The sequence below is a fragment of the Pseudocercospora fijiensis genome (assembly GCF_000340215.1).
Source record: "Pseudocercospora fijiensis CIRAD86 unplaced genomic scaffold MYCFIscaffold_1, whole genome shotgun sequence".
NCBI lineage: Eukaryota > Fungi > Ascomycota > Dothideomycetes > Mycosphaerellales > Mycosphaerellaceae > Pseudocercospora > Pseudocercospora fijiensis.
In genome coordinates this window covers 4,317,774-4,336,794 of record NW_006921532.1, presented here as the reverse complement: position 1 = coordinate 4,336,794, position 19,021 = coordinate 4,317,774, and the positions used below count along the sequence as shown (strand labels likewise).

Genomic DNA, 19,021 nt, shown 5'->3' with positions numbered 1-19,021 from the left:
CTCTCTAGCCTCTTAGCACAAATGTACAAATCTGCATGGGTCTTGCTTGACAAGGGCTCGCTCGCCGGTAGCTGTCTCTCTCTGCCAAAACCGGTCCACACCGCCACCGAGTACAACCGTCACGGATGAGAGAAACATCATGTGCCAGATCAGAATGTGGCAAACCCGTGCCCGTGAGTGGCATACATGTCCATCGTCGATAGGGGTGTCATGGTAGTGAATGCGGGTGGGGCTGAGATGCTGTGCTCCATCATGGGGGCGCTGATGAGGTCACCTGGCGCTGGCCATTGCATCGTCGTCGTCGTCGAAGTCGAATCGATTGGTGTCGGATACCCGAAGTTGTATTCCGTCGTGGGTGGGCACACAGGATATGTGTCAAGTGCAAGCGCTTCGGCCGAATGCTGCTCGTGATGCGCTGGCAGTTGGGCCGCAGCTGCCACCGATGCGAGATCCGGGTGGAAAGCCGCGTCATAACCAGCATTCAAGTCTTGGCTCTCTTCGGGGGGATACGAACGGGCAAGCACGCTGCCGAATGCTTGCTCGGAGGAGACCTCGATTTCTTGCAACCATCCATTAGCCTTCAACCAATCAATCGGAGGCCAATCACCTCCAGCTTTGCCTGCTCTGCTTTCTCGCTCCTCTCCTCGGGCCTTGCGTCCTCGCTTTCTTGGGCAGAAATGGGCGCGGCGCAAGTGAGCAGCGGCATTGTAATACACGTTGTACTGCTTCGCTTGCTTACACTGCTTGCAAATGCTCAATGGCTTGGCAGGCCACCACTCTGTCTTGACCGACGGTTCTTTACAGATCCACACCTTTCGACATTCCGCGTGAGCACGATCCCAGTGGCGGCGTAGTTCGTGCTCGCCTCGAAATCCGCCGGGAAATTCCGTGCACATGTTGCAATACAACTTGGGGTGTTGTGGTCGGACATAGGGTGCCTTCGCAATGGCTTCCTTACGATTCGATGCTGTGTCTTGTCGCTTGATAGGCTCGCGATGCTTCTCGTCTGACTCTGTCGCTTTGGTTGCCTTCGGACCGTCTGGTAGGCTCTTGGGTGCGATGGATTGCCTGCCATTTTCGATGTGCTTCCGTCTCCGTTCCGACGCTTTCAGCCCAGTCGATGAAGTGCTTGAAATGCATTGCTGCGATGTGCTGCGTACCATGTCTTGTCCATGAGAGAAGTGTTGGTCGCCAATGGCTGTGGCAGCTGCAGCATCAGGAAAGTTTTGATCAACAGTAAAAGAAAAATCCGTACCAACTAAGCCATAGGCAACATTGCTCAGCAATGGGGGACTACCATCATCGACGAAGCCGATAGAAGGCTGACTACCAACCGCTGGCTTCTCTGTTGCACACGATACGGAAGGAGCATCTAAATCATCAATGGGAAAGAGATCAGAGGCAGTGGAGAAGGAAGACTCGACACGCATCATGTCGAAGGCATCAATGACCGAAGCACTGCTCACACTACTCTGTCGACTCATGTCGCTCGAAGCAAGCGATGAGGGCGGCGACAGATGGGTCGAGATACTCGTACTTGGCGATACGTAGTGCGCTGAAGGGACGCACATATTTGAGGCATAAGACTGCGGAAGGGAGTGCAGATGGCAAGCAAAGCTCGCATCGATGCATTCAACCTTCTGCTTCTTAGCAGCAAACTGCGTGGCTTCAGGAGGGTCGGATTCGCTCCAAAGCTTTGAGCAATAGTCGGCGGGTTCATAGACTTGAACGTCGTCGACACGAGGTTGTTGAGTCACTGTTGCCGTCGTGTGCGTCGTTTGCCAAGATGAAGGTATCGAGCGGTAGGTGTAAGTGTGCGAGTAGTCCATGTCGACGGATTCGTGATTTCGCTTGCCGTTGCCCGTGTTGCATGTGTTGAGAGATTGGCTCGCGGTTGGGACAGATGGATGGGCGGCATGAGAGGCAGCGGCCGAGGATGTTCGGGTCATGACCGGTGCGTGGGAGTTGCCACCGTCCAGATTTCGCGAATCCTGTAATGATCAGTCAAAAGGGCCAGCGTGCCAGTCACCAAGTGAGAAAGCTCCTACAAGAGGCGCGAGACGTGAGTCAAGAGCCAGAGCCAGATGCATGCCTGCCAGTTCCTGATGTACGCAGCGAGGGGTCGCGCGGGCGTTGTTGGCGCTGAGGCTGGTGGCGATGGGGTCGCCGCAGTGTGGTGCCGTGCCGTGAGTGCCGTGTCCGATGTGCGCCATGGGCCAGGCGAGTGGTGATGATGGCGTGTGGTCCAGTTCCGAGTTGCCGATCGAGTGAGACATAGTGTTCGGTCAGTGAATAACTCAAATGTCTATCTGCCACCGCGATGTAGAATACGTGGGGCTGAGAGCAGAGGTATGAGTGGCGAGTGTTGGGGGGGTGCTTGTGTATAATGGGAATGGCAATGGCAATGGCAATGGCTATGGCAACGGCAAAGGCAGTGGCAATGGCGATGCTACCAATGGTTCTGAAGTGGCAGAGAAAAGATGAGGCGGCGGGAATGCGAGTGCGTATAAGAGCTCGAGGCAGGCCTGCTCGGTGAGGTGAGATCAGAGGGAGGGACAGCAGCAGTTGCCAGTTGCGCAGGAAGCAACTTCAAGCAAGCAAGCGCAGGCCAAGACGACGCTAGATGGATCAGGACCGGGGAGCGGGAAGTTGGGTTGGCAGAGAATGGGAAGGCAGCGAATGGCGGGCGGCGGGCGGCGGGCGGCGGGCGCGCGCGAATGAAGCGCTGGCCGCAGCTTCCTGCTTTGGCTTTGCTTCCTGACGCAAGAGATCCTTTTCGCACGCACACTCGTCGGCTAAAGTCATGGGAAGACGAGCCTGGTGGACGGTGATGGCAGTGGCGATGGAGGCCGTGTCTATGGATAGTAGTATGGATGTCGTCGCCCTCATCTCACTCACATTATTTGGAAACATCCCAGTGTGTGTATACAAACTTCAAGCCGTCTGCATATGCACTCTCGTCACTGGTGCGATTGCGCGGGGGCTCAGCGTAGCCATGTACTACTCGAACACCCTCGCATTGCCTCTGACTGGACGCGCGCCTGCAAAGCCTCTGGAGTCTGTCATACATGATCACATACATACATACATGAAGAAGTCTCGCCGTTGCGTCACCTCCAGGCTCCCGGCACCCTTTCCGCCTTTCCGATGCGATGCGATCGTCCAGGTCTTGGCAAATGCTCGCACGATCATCCCGACTTCATCCCCTGTAAAAACTCGTCGCCATCCGGCGTTCGTCGGCTAAACAGGGATCAACCCCTACAGTGTCCACTTAGTTAGCATATGGAAGCCGCTCTGTAGGTGAATGAACAGGCCTCAATTGGACTCGGTTGTAGGCGCGTTAAACCCCTTCGAGTGGCTTAGCTATTGCCGCCGCTGTCGGCCTCTATATACGACTTAATTGCCTTTGTATTTCCAAACTCAATCCTACTAAGAAGCATATAACAATAGCGAGTTTCTAGGCCTTCGTAGAAGATAGTTATAACGACGATAAAGGTAATAATTAGCTAGATATATCTACTAGTTTAATAGACGATAATAAGTTAGATACTAATTAGCTAACTAGAGGAAGAGAGCCGATATTTAAGAAGGTAGGAGAACCCCTACTAAGCGGTATAGATAATAAGGGTTTAGTAGTCGTAGAAGGGGATAATAAGGTCGAGAATATAGGAGTAGATAGTAGAGTAGGCAGATTATATTATCTAAAGAACGGAGAGATTAATAAGAGTCGATACGAGCTACTAACTAGTACCTCTTACCGGCAGATAGTTAACTTACCTAAAGAACTAAGTAACCTAAGTAACCTCTTATTACTAGATAACATCTAATATCGCTTCTTCTTACTCTTCTAGACTAATAAGGTTATAAACCGACTAGTTAAGTATACTAACGAGTATACTAGCAATAAACCGGATTTTAAAAAGGGCGACAAGATCGTCGTTTCTAGCTATCTATAGAAGCTAGTAGACAAGCTAATAATGCGGATCTTCGTAGGTATTATTATCTATATGTCCGTAATCTAAATAGCCGATAAGAGCGACTACTAGAGGGACGATAGATACTAGCCGCTATATCCTATTATCGGTTATATAAGCGAGTAGCGCTTTAAACAGATTAAGGCGGCTTTATAGTACTAGAATAATACGCTCTCGTTAAGTAGAAGAGGCCTACCTACCTAGACCTAGATATTGCCGCTTGCTAATATATTACGTAGCAAATTCCGCGAGGTAGTCGTGCCTAGTACTAATATATCTATCGACGAGAGTATAATCCGTTTTACTAGTAAATCTAGACACGTTATTATAATACGAGGCAAGCTAACACTAATCGGATATTATATACTTTGCCTATACGAAGATAGGTATATGTATTCCTTCTTATTCTCAAGCCCTCGGAAGGTATATAAATAGGAGGTAGAAGATCCGGATTCTATCGCTTCGAAGGTCGCTAAGCGGCCGGTAGTAATACTAGAGGTTCTTACGGACGCCGAGAAGAAGGAGCGACAAAAGGAGAGTAATAAGAAGCGCCGCGAGCGCGAGTCTCGAGGGCTAGGCGGTATTAGTTATAGCGAATATACTAGATTATGTTTAGTATAGAACGTAAGGAAGGAAAGTTATATAAGCGCGGCCTGCGCGGACCGTCTATCCGAGATAACCGAAAGCCTAATCGTATCGCCTACCGTCTCGCTAAGCGCTAAGCTAAGCTCCCTTCGGCAAGCTATTCTTCGACTAATCCTATAACTTCCTTTCTAATAGCACTTCTTCTATATATTTATAGACAACCTGTTTAATAACGTGCTATTATTCGCGATCCTTCGACATCTCGGTATTATAGCGACTAGAACGGTACAATCGAGTTTACTTTCGTAGCTATAGCGAGGCGCGACCTTCGAGAAATTAGGTATTTTAAAAAAGGATAGTACTAGGCAGAAATCGATATACCTAGGGCTAAATCGTAAGACAATACAGTTTCCCTACGATACACTGCTTTATAAGGTAATATATAGTATAGCAGCGATTATCTAGTAGGATAGGAACCTCGTCTAATTCCTTATAATAGGCTATCGACCTTTCGAGAGAATACTACGGCTTCGTGCCTACCCTCGAGCTAGAAACAACGCCTATATCGATAAGCACGTACGACTATATTAGAATACCGACGGCAAGCAAGAGATATCTCTTCTAGAGGTCGCTACCCTATATAACGACTATATAGGTAGCGTTAATATATATAACTAGCTACGCTATTATTACTCGATATAGTATAAGTTACGGAAGGGTTAGTACCCTTTATTCTATTTCCTACTCGACGCCGTTATTATTAACTTATTTATCCTTCTACGAGGTAATAAGAAGTAGACTAAGGACTAACAGTTTACTTACTAACGCGACTTCTGTATAGCGCTCGCATAGCAACTAGTCTAACTCGGTTAGCAAGAGATTAATAAGAAACAGGCTGCAGAAGCGGCTATAAGGGCTTAGCGTACGCTAACTCCCCCTCTGCCTCGAAATAATAGACAGTTTATCTCCGGCTATATCTATAATACTAGCAGCTCTCGATCTAAGCGCTATTAGCTTAAGAAGGGTAATAGCTTGCCTACGGCCGAAGAAGCACGTCGTCTCGCTCGTAGTAGTAATACTATATATAGCTCGAAGGCTATTCTTCTACGCTAGCGTTGCTATCTCTATAGGCTCGTACGGACCGCTTAGGGCTATAAATAGTAGCCTCTCGACAAGAAGGACGAGCACTAGACAATATACGCTTATTAATATTATAGACCTATAGCCCTTTATAAGGCCTGCGATTTAATATAGTATAACTAGCTTAATCTATAGCACTTCTTTAAGAACCTAAAGCGGTAAAGTAATACTTCTTCGAGCGCCGCTAGCAGTTAACAACCGTCGCTATTGTCTCTAAGTTTAACTCGTAGGCCGTACTTAAAGTATACTGCTACTTTACGAGCGAGGCAACGGTCTCTTCTAACTAACTAACCTTTAACTAAAGTGCCTTAAACTCCGCCCTCTTAATAACTATTGCCTTACTTCGAGAGCCTTCTTCGGCGGAGCTAGTAACTACTATAGGCGACTCCGTAACCTCCTTCTTAACCTCCTTCTTAACCTCCTTCTATAGGAGGTTTATATCTACCCTTAAGTCCCTTACTACCTCTACGAGCCGGTTAACCTTAGCTATAAGTAGACTAATATTAAACTACTTCTTAAGTAGACTCGGCGGTTTAATTAGTGCTAGAAGTGTGTCTTTACTAAGCTTATAGCGACTTAGTCGATAGTATATACGAGATAGGCGAGACTCGGTTAGTAGCTAATTAGTTATTAGAAGGTCTTAATCTACGGTTTATTATCTATATACCTGTCTCGGTAGCGTACTTAGCGCCTCTATTGCCTTCTTCTATACTTTTACTTGCGAAGGTTTACTATAAAACCTTTACTAGGGGACGACTCGTAAAAGTGTCGGCTTCCTAACCCTAAGCTCTACTACGGCTAAATCCGAGACCTAATCGGATAGTATCGCCGTTCTACTAGTAATATAATCTACTATAGAGCTATACTATATTTAGCATTAGAAGTAGAACCTAATAAGGGCAGAGCTAGAGTAGGTGTTCGACGGACTTAACTACGGACTTCGTTAAGAGGATCTACGCCGAACTTACTATAGACCGGCACTTGCCGACTACCTTGCTCTAAAGCGACAGCGAAATAAGGGGTGTCTATATTCTAGCACCGCTAAGGCCGCACGTGCCTTCGGAAGTACGCGGTTCCTAATAATTATAACGAAACGCACCTATTTCTAGCTCTTCTTTAGGAATAGCGTAGCACCGCTAGTACTGCTAGCACCGCTAGCACCTGCTGTCGCCGCTGCTGGCACTAGTTTAAAATAAAGCTAAAGTGTTAGTAAGGCATTAATAGTATAGCAAAATATAGGTATTATTAACGCGCTCTTGCTTGTCTGTCTATCTGCCTTGCTGTCGCTGTTACTATCTATCTACCTTGCTATCGCTATTGTCGCACTCGCTCTGCCTGCTCTTCTAATGCCTTATTAGTTAGCGCCTATAGTAGCCGTCTGTCGTAGTACTCTTACGCGCCTGTCTATAGATTATAGTATAGATTAAAGCGGCGGTTCTACTATTGTACGTCCGCGTTAGGCGGTAGTCGAATTAGTGTATTCTACGGAAGGTTCTCGGACTAGCTATCGCTCGTAGTGTCGATAGTAGTATAGTATCGCAAACGGCTCGGTATAGAAGGTGCGAATAGCGTAGAAGGTAGTATTTGCGCTAGGTATCGTATTAGTAAGTAGTCTTTACTTTTTAACGCATATAGACTAATATATTCTACGTTACCGCCGGCGGTTAACTAGAAGCTATCTAATACGCGCGCAGTGCGCTAAGTCGTAATAAAGGGTTGTAATAAGAATAATAGCGGCGGCGGCGCCTGCGCACTAAGCCTAGTCTTACTTATGTAAGTAGCTTCTACTAGAGTAGCTATTAAGCTAAGAACCTAGTCGTCGATATCGTCGTCGTCGTCGACTATATCGCTATTAAGGAAGTTATCGCGTGTCTAGTTAATTTGCGCCTATAGGTTATTATTATCGACTAAGTTTATATTCTCGAGCTACTATTTAATCGACAACTACTAAACGGCCTTACCGACGACCTTCGAATAGTGCCTATAGAGGTACTAAATATAGTTATTATAGTCCTTCTTCGAGAGGTCGTTTATTAACTGCGCCGCTCTTACTAGGCAGTAGAAGTCTTCCTTAAAGTTGTTAATAATGTTATAAAGGAGAATATAGTAGTTGCGCTCTAATACGCCGTTACTAGCTCCTTCTAGCTTGTCCTATATAACAAGGTCGTCTATAGGCATACGATTGCTATTAAACTAGTCCTTATAGACCGTAGAAGCGTTATTTAAGCCTTGTCCGCTGTCTATTAACTTCTAGCGGTTAATATACTTATTAACCTGCTTCCGTAATAGCTAATTGTCCTTAAACTCGCTATTAAATAGTATATAGTTGCAGGGCTAGTACTAGCTAAGGAAGAATAGGTAAGGGCACTTCGAAGGCGTCTCTCTATCGACTATAGGTTTAAACTGTAACTAAGTAATAGCACCTCGCTTAAAGCGAGAACGAGCGATATTATACTGCTTAGCAATCTTCTTCTATAGGAAGAAGGGTAGTTCTTAAAGCCTCGAATAGCTAAGGTTGCGGAAGAGAGGCAATTAAAGTATAGAGGCTTCGCTATCGTCGGCATTATAATACTAGTAATCGTTAATATTAAGGGAGTATATAAGGGCGCCTACGAGTAACTAGTTATAGATTGTCGTCTCGTTACCGCGCTTATAGTAGATATAGTAGCCCTCGATATAGCTAGTCGTACGATCCTTCGAGGAAAGTTAGCTTTATCTAATATACTATAATAGGACTAAATAGCTATATTTACCTATAAAACGCGTAGATTGCCCCGGCGTGCATATATATACTAGAGCTCGGCATACTAAATAGTCTACTCTCGTTAGAAGTAGGCGAATAACAGGTCCTATTATCTACCTAGTAGCGAGACCTCTATAGCCTATATCTATTAACTAGCCTCTTTACGATCTTCTGCAAAGTATAGAGCGCTAAATAGAGCCTCCTACGTCTTCTTATAGCTACGTTTAATACTAAACTTCTTTCTTATTGTCTCGACGATATAGCGCTAGTAAAGGAAGATCGTAATATTGCTATTAAAGGCAATCCGGAAAGCAGCTTGTTCGCTTATAGAGTTATTAGTAATAGTCTATCGGAGGTGCTAACTACTAGGCTTCTTATAATCGGCCTACGAAGACAAGTACTAGAAGCTAGTCGCAAAAACGATAGCATACTAACTCTTAACTAGTATATAGGCAATAGGAAGCTAGTTATTAGCTTTATCTCGTACGAAGAGGTTAACTAAGAAGAAGCCGGCATTGTTAGTATTGTTACGGGGTAACCCTCCTATTCCTAGTTATAGATGCCTAAGGCATTAAGTCTTTAGCGATGCGCGCCTCTCTCGTAGATAGCTATCTTCGAGAACTCGTTATAAACTATCTACTTAGTTGCCGCCCTTAATAAGTATCGTATATAGCGTCTTGCGATAAGAACTAGCTATATCTCTTTAGTAGTTTAATGCCCTTCTTATTCGTATAGATAATGCTATATTTAAGCCCTTTAGAAGTTAGTACGTAGAAGACCTAGTACCGATAGCTACGATTAATCGTACGCTCTTCCGCCTCTTAAACTTGCTATATAATAGCGCTCTTGCTAGGTATAACGTACCGCTTATTACGGTAATAATATAGCGACTAGCGGCTAAGGTTGTATAGCGTTTAATAGCTAGTCGACTTTCTACTAATGTCGGCGTAGTTATTAGTAAGGAAATCCTTTACTCGACTCGTCCGTAGTAACTAATCTAGTAACTTCTAGCCTGTTTCTTTAAGATAGGCATTCGACCGCTATACGTCGTATTATTAGAGGGTATAGGTATACTAGTAGCGATAATCGGAGCGCTTAATAACAATATTAATAGGAGAGCCCTACTTACTGTCTTAATATATATCTACTACTAGGCTAACCTTGCAATAGTCGTTAGTAGCAAACTTAGGTTTATAATAGCTACTAGTAGTACCTTCTATACTCTTCTTTATGTCTACCGCCGTCCGTTTCGACTTAATATAACGATAGTATGCCTTAGAAACAAACCTACTACTAGTACGATCTACTTTTACGTCGGTAACCTTATTACGACTATATATATTAGATATAAGCTTTATACTAACTAGGAAATCGTCGTACGGCAATAGAATGTCCTTCTCGGCGAAGAATAGCGCTTCTCGAAGAGCCTTAAAGTTAGTATAGCTATTAGCAGGCGCTAGTTCTAGTTCTGCTATTATAGCGATATTACTAAAGTAGTAGAGACGATAAGGTACTAAACGTTCTAGGAAGCCCAAAATTATAGCTCGAACGCATACAAATTCGTGGGTCTTGGCGGGAACACAGAAACGTCATCAATTTCGGATTCTCTACGGACCGACTTAAGCGAGATTTAGCGAGGTGCCAGTATACAGATACCTGAAACAAGGAGTACTACGTCGACAAGTCCCCACCAGGAACTCAGCTCACGGCGAGAGTCCCGCGCCATGTGAAGATGCATCTTGCATTGTTCACTGCAAAAACTCCCGCCAGAATGGAAGACCGGAAGCTCTACAGTACGCTATTTGGAACGACTATCCAGCTGAAGTTCGCGTCAATGACGTGTGCGCGCAATTACTCCAGGAAAGACAGTAGACTATGTATGATGAAGCGACAAGGATTTATTACTAATTAGATTGCAGCACCCAAAAGACAGTCCTGCTTGTGTTTCAGATATTCGGGGTCCTCGTCCTCGGCATCAGAGCTTTGAAGTTTGAACTATATCCTCTCCTCTCCTCTACATACACTCAGCCCTGACTCATAATCTCGGCATCATGTCATGACCACTGCACTGGAAATGCTCCGCCAGTAAATCTCTTACTACAAGGCAGCATTGGCCAGCGCAACAGCCTGCTTGATCTTCTTGATTGGATTGCGAGTGCGCCGAGCCTTCTTGGAAATTGGCGCAGGCTCGAAATTATGATCAATTTCTTGAACCTCCTGCTCGTTCCACTCACATCCAGAATCGCCCGTTAAGGCAGTACCGGTATGCCTGCTGTACTCGCTTTGAGAATAGCCTCTCCCACTAGCGCTGGCGGTGCTCCCAGCCGGTCGAAGGACTGACTCGAAAGCGTCATCTTCTGGCGCTGGCAAAAGTGGCAATTGCATACCGCCATCTGAATTGCCTAGTATGCACGATTCTCTTCGCTCTGCCATCATCTCCCCGGAAGCAGAGCCCGCCGAGCTTCTCGAGAGCCGCGCCAGTCGCGCAATCCCTCTTTCCCTCAATGTCTCCTCCGTTTCGACAGGCGGTATATGCGGCCTTGGGATGACTACATGTCTCGACAGAACCGCTGCAGCGGCAAAATCAGAAGACATTTCGGTCGGCGGTGTACTGAACCGCTCGGCCTCCTCTTCCGCCTCAACATCCTCCGCGTCTAGGCTCTCATTCACAGACCGCATGAATTGGTCGCCTCCAAATCCCATCATTTCATGATCGAAGTCGTCGAAAAAATCGCAGATGTCGTCCACGACAGCGTCATCGCTCCGCCTTCTCGGTATCGCCAGGGCATGTTGATACACCCGATCGACGGCTTCCTGGAAAGCTTCCAGGCTTGCAACGGAGTTCTTGCGAGGCACAATACTCGGCTTTAGCAGTTTGATGGGCCCATGAACGTATAGTGTCGGCTTCCATGCTGTTAACTCAGGCGCAGTCACCGTCACCACCGATCCTCCTCGCAGGTGAATTTGTCTTGTCAGTGAGCTGGAGAGGCCTGAGTCTGGAGGCATGTTCTCCTTAGCCAATGAGTCTTCGGGGATGGCAGCAAGGCTTAGTCCTGCACCAACGGACGTACATCCAGAGCTCCGTGCCACTCTACCATTCTCTGAGATCTGAGTAAGTGAACTCCTCCCTGATGCGGCAGATTTGCGGTGCCTTGACCTTCTTGGAGAGGTTGGGGAGTAGTGGAGCAGCTCTGTCGGTGTATGGCCTCCTCTTGTGGATGGCGTTTGCGGCAACTCGCCTTCAAGAAAGCTGAGTCTTGGCGGTAAATTGATTCGATACATTGCTGATTCTCTCATCTTGGTTGCCTTGCCATTTCCATATATGAGCTCATTGACTGGAAAGAATCCCGTATCAAGGAGCATGCTCATGGTCTCACCCTTCCTCTTCCGTTTGCTGCTGACCGGCCCATCAGAAGAACTAGGAGGTGGCCTGGAGGGCTTGATAGCGGCGGCATTTTTCTTAATCTTCGTCACTTCGTCGAGATCAAGCAAAACTGTTCGTAGCGACGAAGCTGTCTTGCCCCTGTGGAGAGGAGCCCTCTTCGTGGCACTCAGAAGGTAGGTGTCCAGCGAGCGGGCAGACGCTTTCGAGACATGGCGCGCCTTCAAGCCGGGACTGCGCGGCCCTTGTCCCAGGTTCAAGTTATCCCGAGCACGGCTAGTCAGTCGATCCAGAGAAGGGGGCGCGGTTGAAGGTCGCGCGAGAGGAACAATGGGAAATTCGAACAAGGTCTCTGGAGCTGCCGAGCTAGCTGTGGACGTCGAGAGATGATGGTTCCGCTCTCGCACCTTTTCGAGGAGGTCTTGGCCTTGAGTGGCCATTGTACCATCCTTTCCTCCACTGAGCAGAGCTGAAATGTGGTGCTGTTGAGGTTCTGAAATTGGTGCCGGCTTTGACGCAGCAGCTATTCGAGAGTTGGATAGTTTTGACGGCGAGCTGGTTCTCAAATTGGGCGATTGCGAGAAAAGTGGAGGAATATAGTCTCTCTGGTCCTGCCCATTCTGCGACTCAGTCGTCCCGTGCCTCGCCGATGAGCTGTCGGGTATTGGCGGAGGCGGCATAGCTGGTGGAGGATGCGGAGCATGGGATGGTCTTTCTGCAAGCTGTGCCGATGGGCTCAACGTTCGAACAGGTCGAGGTGACCTGGGCGGTAAGAAGAGTTCGCTTGAGGGTCGCGGTGGTCGTTTTGGTGGAGGCCCACGCGCTCCTTTCGGCGCTTCTGGTGAAGACAGCAAGCTTGGGGTCAAGACTGGGAGATTGGGCGTCGTTGATGCTCTCGGCAGGCCCAGATCGAATCGTCTGCCCTTTCCACGTGGCGCTGCTGGAGGTGGAGTATTCGGTGGAGGTGACGGTGGAGGTGCAAGCTGAGAGACGGGTACACTCCCCAGGACCCGGGAATTCTTCTTCGCAGATATGGTATTTTGAGAGCCACTTCGAGGGAAGGTTGGTTGACTTGCTTTTACGCCCGGTTTGGTGCTACTCCCGCCGTCATTGCGCATGGAGTGTTGTTGCAGAATCACATGTCTGCCTTCGGCATTGGCCACCTCCAATGCTCTTGATGGTAGAGGCAGATACATCCTGCGGCTGACAGAAGATCACGCGATGAACTTGTATTTGGTGAGCAATGTCGCTCGCACACAAGCGCAACCTGAAGCCGACAAAATACGAAGTTGGCAGATCGCAATTCTTTGTCTATCATGCTGCGGCAAGATCTCGCGACACACAAAGGGAAGTTCATCTTACATTCCACGCAGCTACAAGTCTCCGGATCCGGCTCGAATTGCTGGTCGCGGTTTCGTTAGCAGCCAGTGATATTCACTGCCTAAGAAAAGACCTGGAAAGCTTGCAGGTAGTGCGGCTTGTGTGGTCGAATTATGGATGATCTTTATTACATTACATCTTCCGGGTGAGAATGGAGTGTTTGATAACTGCTTTAAATGGAATAAATCCTTTAGTCGTGTCAAAAATATATTCTTGAGCAAGTCGTGTGAGCCGACAACTCTCGTAACTCCCTTCAGTCCAACAAGCTTACGATACCTATGGAGTATGATAGCTAGCAGCAGCGAAATTGGCGACACTCTTGACAGAAAACGGGATCTCCGGCTTCACGTCGTCCACTTTCCGACATTGGAATGGACAATGCTGCTGGGCAAGTTGGCTCAAGTGGTGTGGTGGCCTGGACTGTCTTGAAGACCGTGGTTGTCAAATGTTCGGTATGTGTTGGGGCCGTTGTAACACCACTTGCTCCTATAGTTGTTGGGGGTCGTATGTCGGTCGCTGGCTCTTCGTAGGCAGCTCCACTCAAGATGTCACCGAGGGGTCTGCCGACGTTGACAGGGAGCGACGTACTGGTGTTGTGGTTGACATGTGGTGCCAGGTGATTGCTGCCGACTTCCCTTCTCTCGATTCTCATGTACCAGGGAATTTCGAAACCCTCGAGCTCGTTCCAGGGTAACATGCCGTTTCCAGGAAGAGAGAAGCACATCGCCTTAAGCAGCAGAAACGCCGGTAATAGAAGCAGCAGATATGCCAAGTTGTTTGATATCGTCCGGTCAATAATTCTGAATCTATTCAGAGCCTCGTCCTTGCTGCGGTGCCATCGGTAGTATTTACAGATTCGACGGGCTCTATTTGCGAACGTTTTGCCACGCTCTTGCCAGTATCGAATGCTGCCATGCTGACGGACCTCGCGGAGTTGATGTCTTACATAAGGTCCGACTGTACTGCAGATCTGATAGATTATGCAGACAGTTCCGACGCAGACGGTCACGTATAAAACAGTATAGAAGAGGGGAACAACGATCCCGAACCATAAAAGGACTAGAAATGATGCGAATCGTCCCAACGCGGCCTGTCCGACTCGACCGAGTGGCTGTGAAGAGTCTCCTATAGGAACTTTGAAAGAAGACGCAATCGTTGGCGATCGGCCGCTGGCTGTGGTGGCTTTAGAAATGCCTGTCCGGGCAGTCGTGGCATAAAGTCTTGATATCCGCGCGTTGGCTGAATGTTCGGAGTAAGCTTGCTGATATATATCCTGGAGCCGTGGCGTCGTCGACGCCTGTGCGGCCATTGCTGGGTGTGTCCGCTGTGCTGCATTGCTGACTGAGTGTTGGTGAAGTGGCCCCTCAGGTCGTCTTTGTTCACTGCAATGCTTTGACAGCCTGTGGGTACCTTAGTGGGCAAGGGTAACTTAGCGCGCAAGTTCAAAGGGAGTTGGCCGGATACGAACACAACAAACCCCTAAGTATCCGCGCGCCCAATGCTAGCCATTAGAATATGATCAAGCCAGGTAAGGGCCTAAAAAGCACAATGCGCACGATACGGCACGGCACTGAGCATCTCTATGCTTGGGGAGTCAACGCGGCCATGAAGCTCTGGCCCAGCGCCTGAGAAGATAAATGTTCCTTCGACATCTGCAGCACAACTCTGGCCTCTATCAGCTCTTCCACGAAGACCTACATGAGTGGGAAATGGCGGCGAGTCCTGGGAAGTGATCGTAAGACTGCGGCAACTCTGTTGTGTGGCAGGCCTCCCAAAAGCATGAACGTACACCGGGCCTCTGCTGTCGCTTCATTCATACGGCGTTGAGGAATTGTGTCCAGTATGTAGTCCCATCGTCGCCCTGTGGAGTGTGGACGAGACTCAGTTGCGCATATATATATATATATACTTCTGAGGCTGGGGTTTCACCTCTCACTCGCCCGCGGGGAAGCCTGCGCGTGCCTTTCCGACTCCTACATATTCCTCTCCTACAGGAACATCTTGACTGCTCCTGTGGAAAGGCTAGGTGCAGTTAAAATCAAACTGATGTTCTGGCGCGATACGTGAGGATGTTACTAATCCAGCCCCGTATTCTACCATCACCTGCAGCACACGGCAACGGCGATTCCGGTCGCGCGGTCAGCTTGTTGTCACAATGCAGGTAGCGCATCCTCAGCCGCAGCATCCACTGGCCACTGCTGTCGGTCTGTCCACGGCGAGATCTGGGATGCTACGTCGACCCAGGTGCCGGTCATCGTATGCTGAATCTGGAAGCCTGATCTGCTCTGCCCAAAGACCAAATTGCTATTATTGAACCCGCCTGATTGACTGTAGCTACAGAGAAGAAATGGGTTGACTCCGGGCTCTCACACATACCACACGGAAGCGAACCACCACTTCGAGAATCGCGCATCGAACGAGGCGCATAGGAAACAGCAATACTCCCAGCGATGCCCAACTCGAGAGACGAATCGCCAGGCGACGATTACTTCAACGACCTGTCACAGCAGCCTTCGCATCAGGCCGAGCACGAGACGAATGGCGAGCGTCGCAACTCTCAAGAAGCCGAGAATGGGCAGGTGCCCAAGCCAAAGAGGATTGCGTGTATTTTGTGTCGCAGAAGGAAATTGAAGTGCGACGGCGTCAAGCCTGCGTGCGGTACTTGTACTCGGCTCAGCCACGACTGCTCATATGATGAAGTTCGTCGAAAGAGTGGGCCCAAGAGAGGCTACGTCAAGGCTCTCGAGGCAAGGCTGGCCCAAGTGGAGACTTTGCTCAGAACGCAGGACGAACCTTCCACAACGGGCAATCAAGATGCTCCAACACGTCAAAGATCGAATGGAAGAGCCGCTGACACAGGCGCCGCAAGTGCAAGCACGCATATGAACATGGCATCGCACATGGGAAATGGCAGGGCTCAGCAAGACTTGTTGGGTCCGTCGAATTTCTCGCTCTCTGCACTTGGACCTGGCGCTTCTGGCGAGCATACGACGCCAGAGGATGAGCCGTTTCCTTGGGAGATGATCGGACTCGGCCTTGACGAACCTCTTCCCACCCAGGACGTTGTCAACGAGCTCAACACGATCTACTTTGAAAAAGTCCATCCGTCCTTGCCAATGGTTCATCGGCCGCGCTACTATGCTGCCATGAACCTTGCGCCTCATATGCGACCGCCGGTGTGCCTGCGCTATGCAATGTGGGCGAATGCTGCAGCTGTTTCTGACAAGTACGATGGCCTCCAAGAGCATTTTTACCAACGTGCAAGAAAGTACATCCAGCAGGATGAAATGAAAGGTCATGGCGAATCCATGATCACAGTTGCTCATTGTCAGACATGGGCACTGCTCGCGACCCATGAATTCAAGCTGATGTATTTCCCCCGCGCTTGGATGTCTGCAGGTCGCGCCTGCCGCATGTCGCAGATGATGGGTCTGCATCGGCTTGACGGGACAGGACTTGATGTGAAGCAGTGCTTGCCGCCTCCGAGGGACTGGACAGAGAGAGAGGAGAGACGACGGACGTTCTGGATGTGCTTTTGTGTAGACAGGTATTCCAGCATCGGAACCGGCTGGCCCATGACGATAGAGGAGAAAGATATCATGACTAGCCTGCCGGTGGAGGAGAACGCATTCGAGTTCAGCAGGCCAACCAAGACAATGTCTCTATTTGACTCGTTGCATCCTTCAGGCCCTCAAAATCTGTCTTCGTTTGCTGGCGTCATTCTTATGGCTTGTCTGTTTGGGCGCAATCTTACGCATCTGCATAGACCGAGTCCAGACGACCACGATGACGATCTGAACGGCGATTTCTGGAAACGGCATAGGAGCATGGATAACATTCTTCTGCATACCGCACTCGCATTACCAGAGCCTCTGCGACTGCCATCGGGACTGAATAGCCCCAACACAGTATTCATGAATATGAACATCCACACATCAACCATTTGTTTGCACCAAGCTGCGATATTCAAGGCCGACAAAAACCGTATGCCGGCACGTATTTCTGCGGAGAGCAAAGTCAGATGCATTACCGCCGCCGCTGAAATTGCGAGTATCATGCGACAAATAAGCCATCTGGACTTGTGTGCGATGAACCCATTCATCTCATTCTGCCTATATGTCGCAGCAAGGGTCTTCGTTCAATATCTGAAGTCCAGACCAAAGGATGCCCAGGTCAAAGCGTCCCTTCAATTTCTCCTGTCTGCCATGCACGCTATCAAGAGGAAGAATCCATTGACCGAGTCCTTCTTGGTGCAGTTGGACGTTGACCTAGAAAGCGCTGGACTGGAAGACTCAGCGCAGCTCCGGTCCCAGATGAAGAGCATGTCTTCCGCCTCTCCTCACAAATCACCAGGTTGCCCCATGTCGGAATATCTGGGAATGGACAAAGTGGCCTCCACATTCAAACCGACGTACGGCGACTCTGGTCTCGCCGCCTACAACGTTCCGCACCAGCAAGCGAATGACTTGTCTGCTGCGCCAGCGACTGCACAGAACAGTGGCGGCAGTATGTCTCAATTTGAGCTTCCAAACCGAAAACGAAGCGGTGGCACGCCAGGTTCCGTGAACGGCGCCGGGATGTGTCAGAGTCCGCATAACACTGCCTCGTTCAATCCCGAAATGGATACAAGTCCTGATGCAAGCGGTGATCAACAGACTCCCAACTCCAGCACTAATTCGCATTCGAACCACAATGCTTCCTCTCGCACTTCGAACACAGGATCTTCGCCCCAGAATCAGCCATTCCAGGACGTGAGTACAGGCGGTATGCCAATGGATGCTTCATTCGCCACTATGATGGACCCGGGCGACCCCAGCTTACCGGCTGATTTTGACATGAACCCATTTACGGCGTCTTCTGTCGATCAGCAGCAGCAAGGATTCGCGCTGTCTCAGACGTGGACTGGAATTGGGTCTGCAGGTATGACGCCGGGACCAAACGGAATGACACCCGATGCTTCTAATGGCATGCCGGCTGAAATGAACGATATGATGGCCTCAATGACGGATGCAGATTGGAATCAAATGATGGAGTCTTTTGCTGCAAGTGGCTGGGATGCTGGGCTAGAACACAACCATAGCATCCAGGAAGTTATAGGAGGAAGGAGATTGTAATTGATGCTCGACTGAGTATGCTGGGCTTCGGCTGGTGGGGAAACAAGAGACACCAAAGTTCTTTGCCGTTATGTGGTAGGCATTTGCTCACTCAGCTCACGATATGTTTTAACGAATAAGGGCCTGTCGTGTCCATAATCCAATCCAGCATATAATCCAAGCGATATTAACAATATTCAATATTATTGAATATTCTCGATAGGATTACGAGGCGTATATTGTGTCTAACGGCCATTTAATAGCCCCTTTCTAAGTGTAATCTTCTTAATCGAATATAGACCTCCGCGGCTACCGGAGTAGCGCTTTTAGTATTAAATATAGCCTCCGAAGGGCTCTTCGATAGGATTAAGGACCGTGCGTTGTAATTAAGGTTAAAGTTAGTATATAGAACGAGAATAGCGCGAGTCGACGCGTATATAGTAGCGGAAGCGCGTATTTCGAAGGTTCGAGCGTAGGAGCGCTTTATACGGTATTCGTTTCTCGGTAGTATATAGAGGTCGAGGTTCTTACTATAATTGTTAGTAATAATAGAGGCTCTCGACCGCTAGGCAATTATTAAGCGTAATATTATCTTTACCTTCGGAATACTAGCGATACTACTATAACAGATAGCTATATATTAGCCGCCTAGAGTGCGTACCCTCTATCTAGAAGATAGTAAAGGCAAGGCGGTTACTACTAGTCTATTAGAAGAAGGCGCTAT

The 19,021-nt window shown here is 48.5% G+C and overlaps 5 protein-coding genes across 5 annotated transcripts; 2 read left to right on the top strand and 3 right to left on the bottom strand.

Moving 5' to 3' along the window:
- Nucleotides 1-149: 149 nt before the first annotated feature.
- MYCFIDRAFT_76007 (uncharacterized protein) lies at nt 150-2,276 on the bottom strand (the record flags this gene model as incomplete). Its single annotated transcript, XM_007922235.1, has 4 exons — nt 150-1,152; nt 1,469-1,555; nt 1,660-1,991; nt 2,049-2,276. The coding sequence occupies 4 exons, from the start codon at nt 2,274-2,276 to the stop codon at nt 150-152; spliced, it is 1,650 nt and encodes a 549-aa protein (XP_007920426.1).
- On the top strand, nt 1,610-10,429 carry MYCFIDRAFT_205926 (uncharacterized protein; the record flags this gene model as incomplete). The annotated part of the gene is made up of 10 exons (XM_007923133.1): nt 1,610-2,331; nt 2,357-2,500; nt 2,538-2,790; nt 2,817-3,235; nt 3,276-3,300; nt 3,336-3,354; nt 9,986-10,030; nt 10,077-10,281; nt 10,308-10,319; nt 10,376-10,429. Exons 1-10 carry the CDS (start codon nt 2,302-2,304, stop codon nt 10,427-10,429), a joined length of 1,206 nt encoding a protein of 401 aa, XP_007921324.1. The 5' UTR covers nt 1,610-2,301.
- Nucleotides 10,430-10,539: 110 nt separating this feature from the next.
- On the bottom strand, nt 10,540-11,448 carry MYCFIDRAFT_192412 (uncharacterized protein; the record flags this gene model as incomplete). Its single annotated transcript, XM_007923132.1, has 1 exon — nt 10,540-11,448. The coding sequence occupies one exon, from the start codon at nt 11,446-11,448 to the stop codon at nt 10,540-10,542; it is 909 nt and encodes a 302-aa protein (XP_007921323.1).
- A 1,982-nt stretch (nt 11,449-13,430) lies between these two features.
- MYCFIDRAFT_209728 (uncharacterized protein) lies at nt 13,431-14,537 on the bottom strand. The gene has a single exon (XM_007923131.1). The coding sequence runs from the start codon at nt 14,511-14,513 to the stop codon at nt 13,497-13,499; it is 1,017 nt and encodes a 338-aa protein (XP_007921322.1). The 5' UTR covers nt 14,514-14,537; the 3' UTR covers nt 13,431-13,496.
- Nucleotides 14,538-15,654: 1,117 nt separating this feature from the next.
- MYCFIDRAFT_55173 (uncharacterized protein) lies at nt 15,655-17,732 on the top strand (the record flags this gene model as incomplete). Its single annotated transcript, XM_007921938.1, has 2 exons — nt 15,655-16,072; nt 16,202-17,732. Coding segments are annotated over 2 exons (1,947 nt in total), but the record flags the coding sequence as incomplete, so codon positions are not given.
- Between the last annotated feature and the right edge of the window lie 1,289 nt (nt 17,733-19,021).

Excerpts from the sequence above, each read along its gene's own strand:
- MYCFIDRAFT_209728 (XM_007923131.1), bottom strand. The coding sequence starts at position 14,513 with ATGGCCGCACAGGCGTCGACGACGCCACGGCTCCAGGATATATATCAG.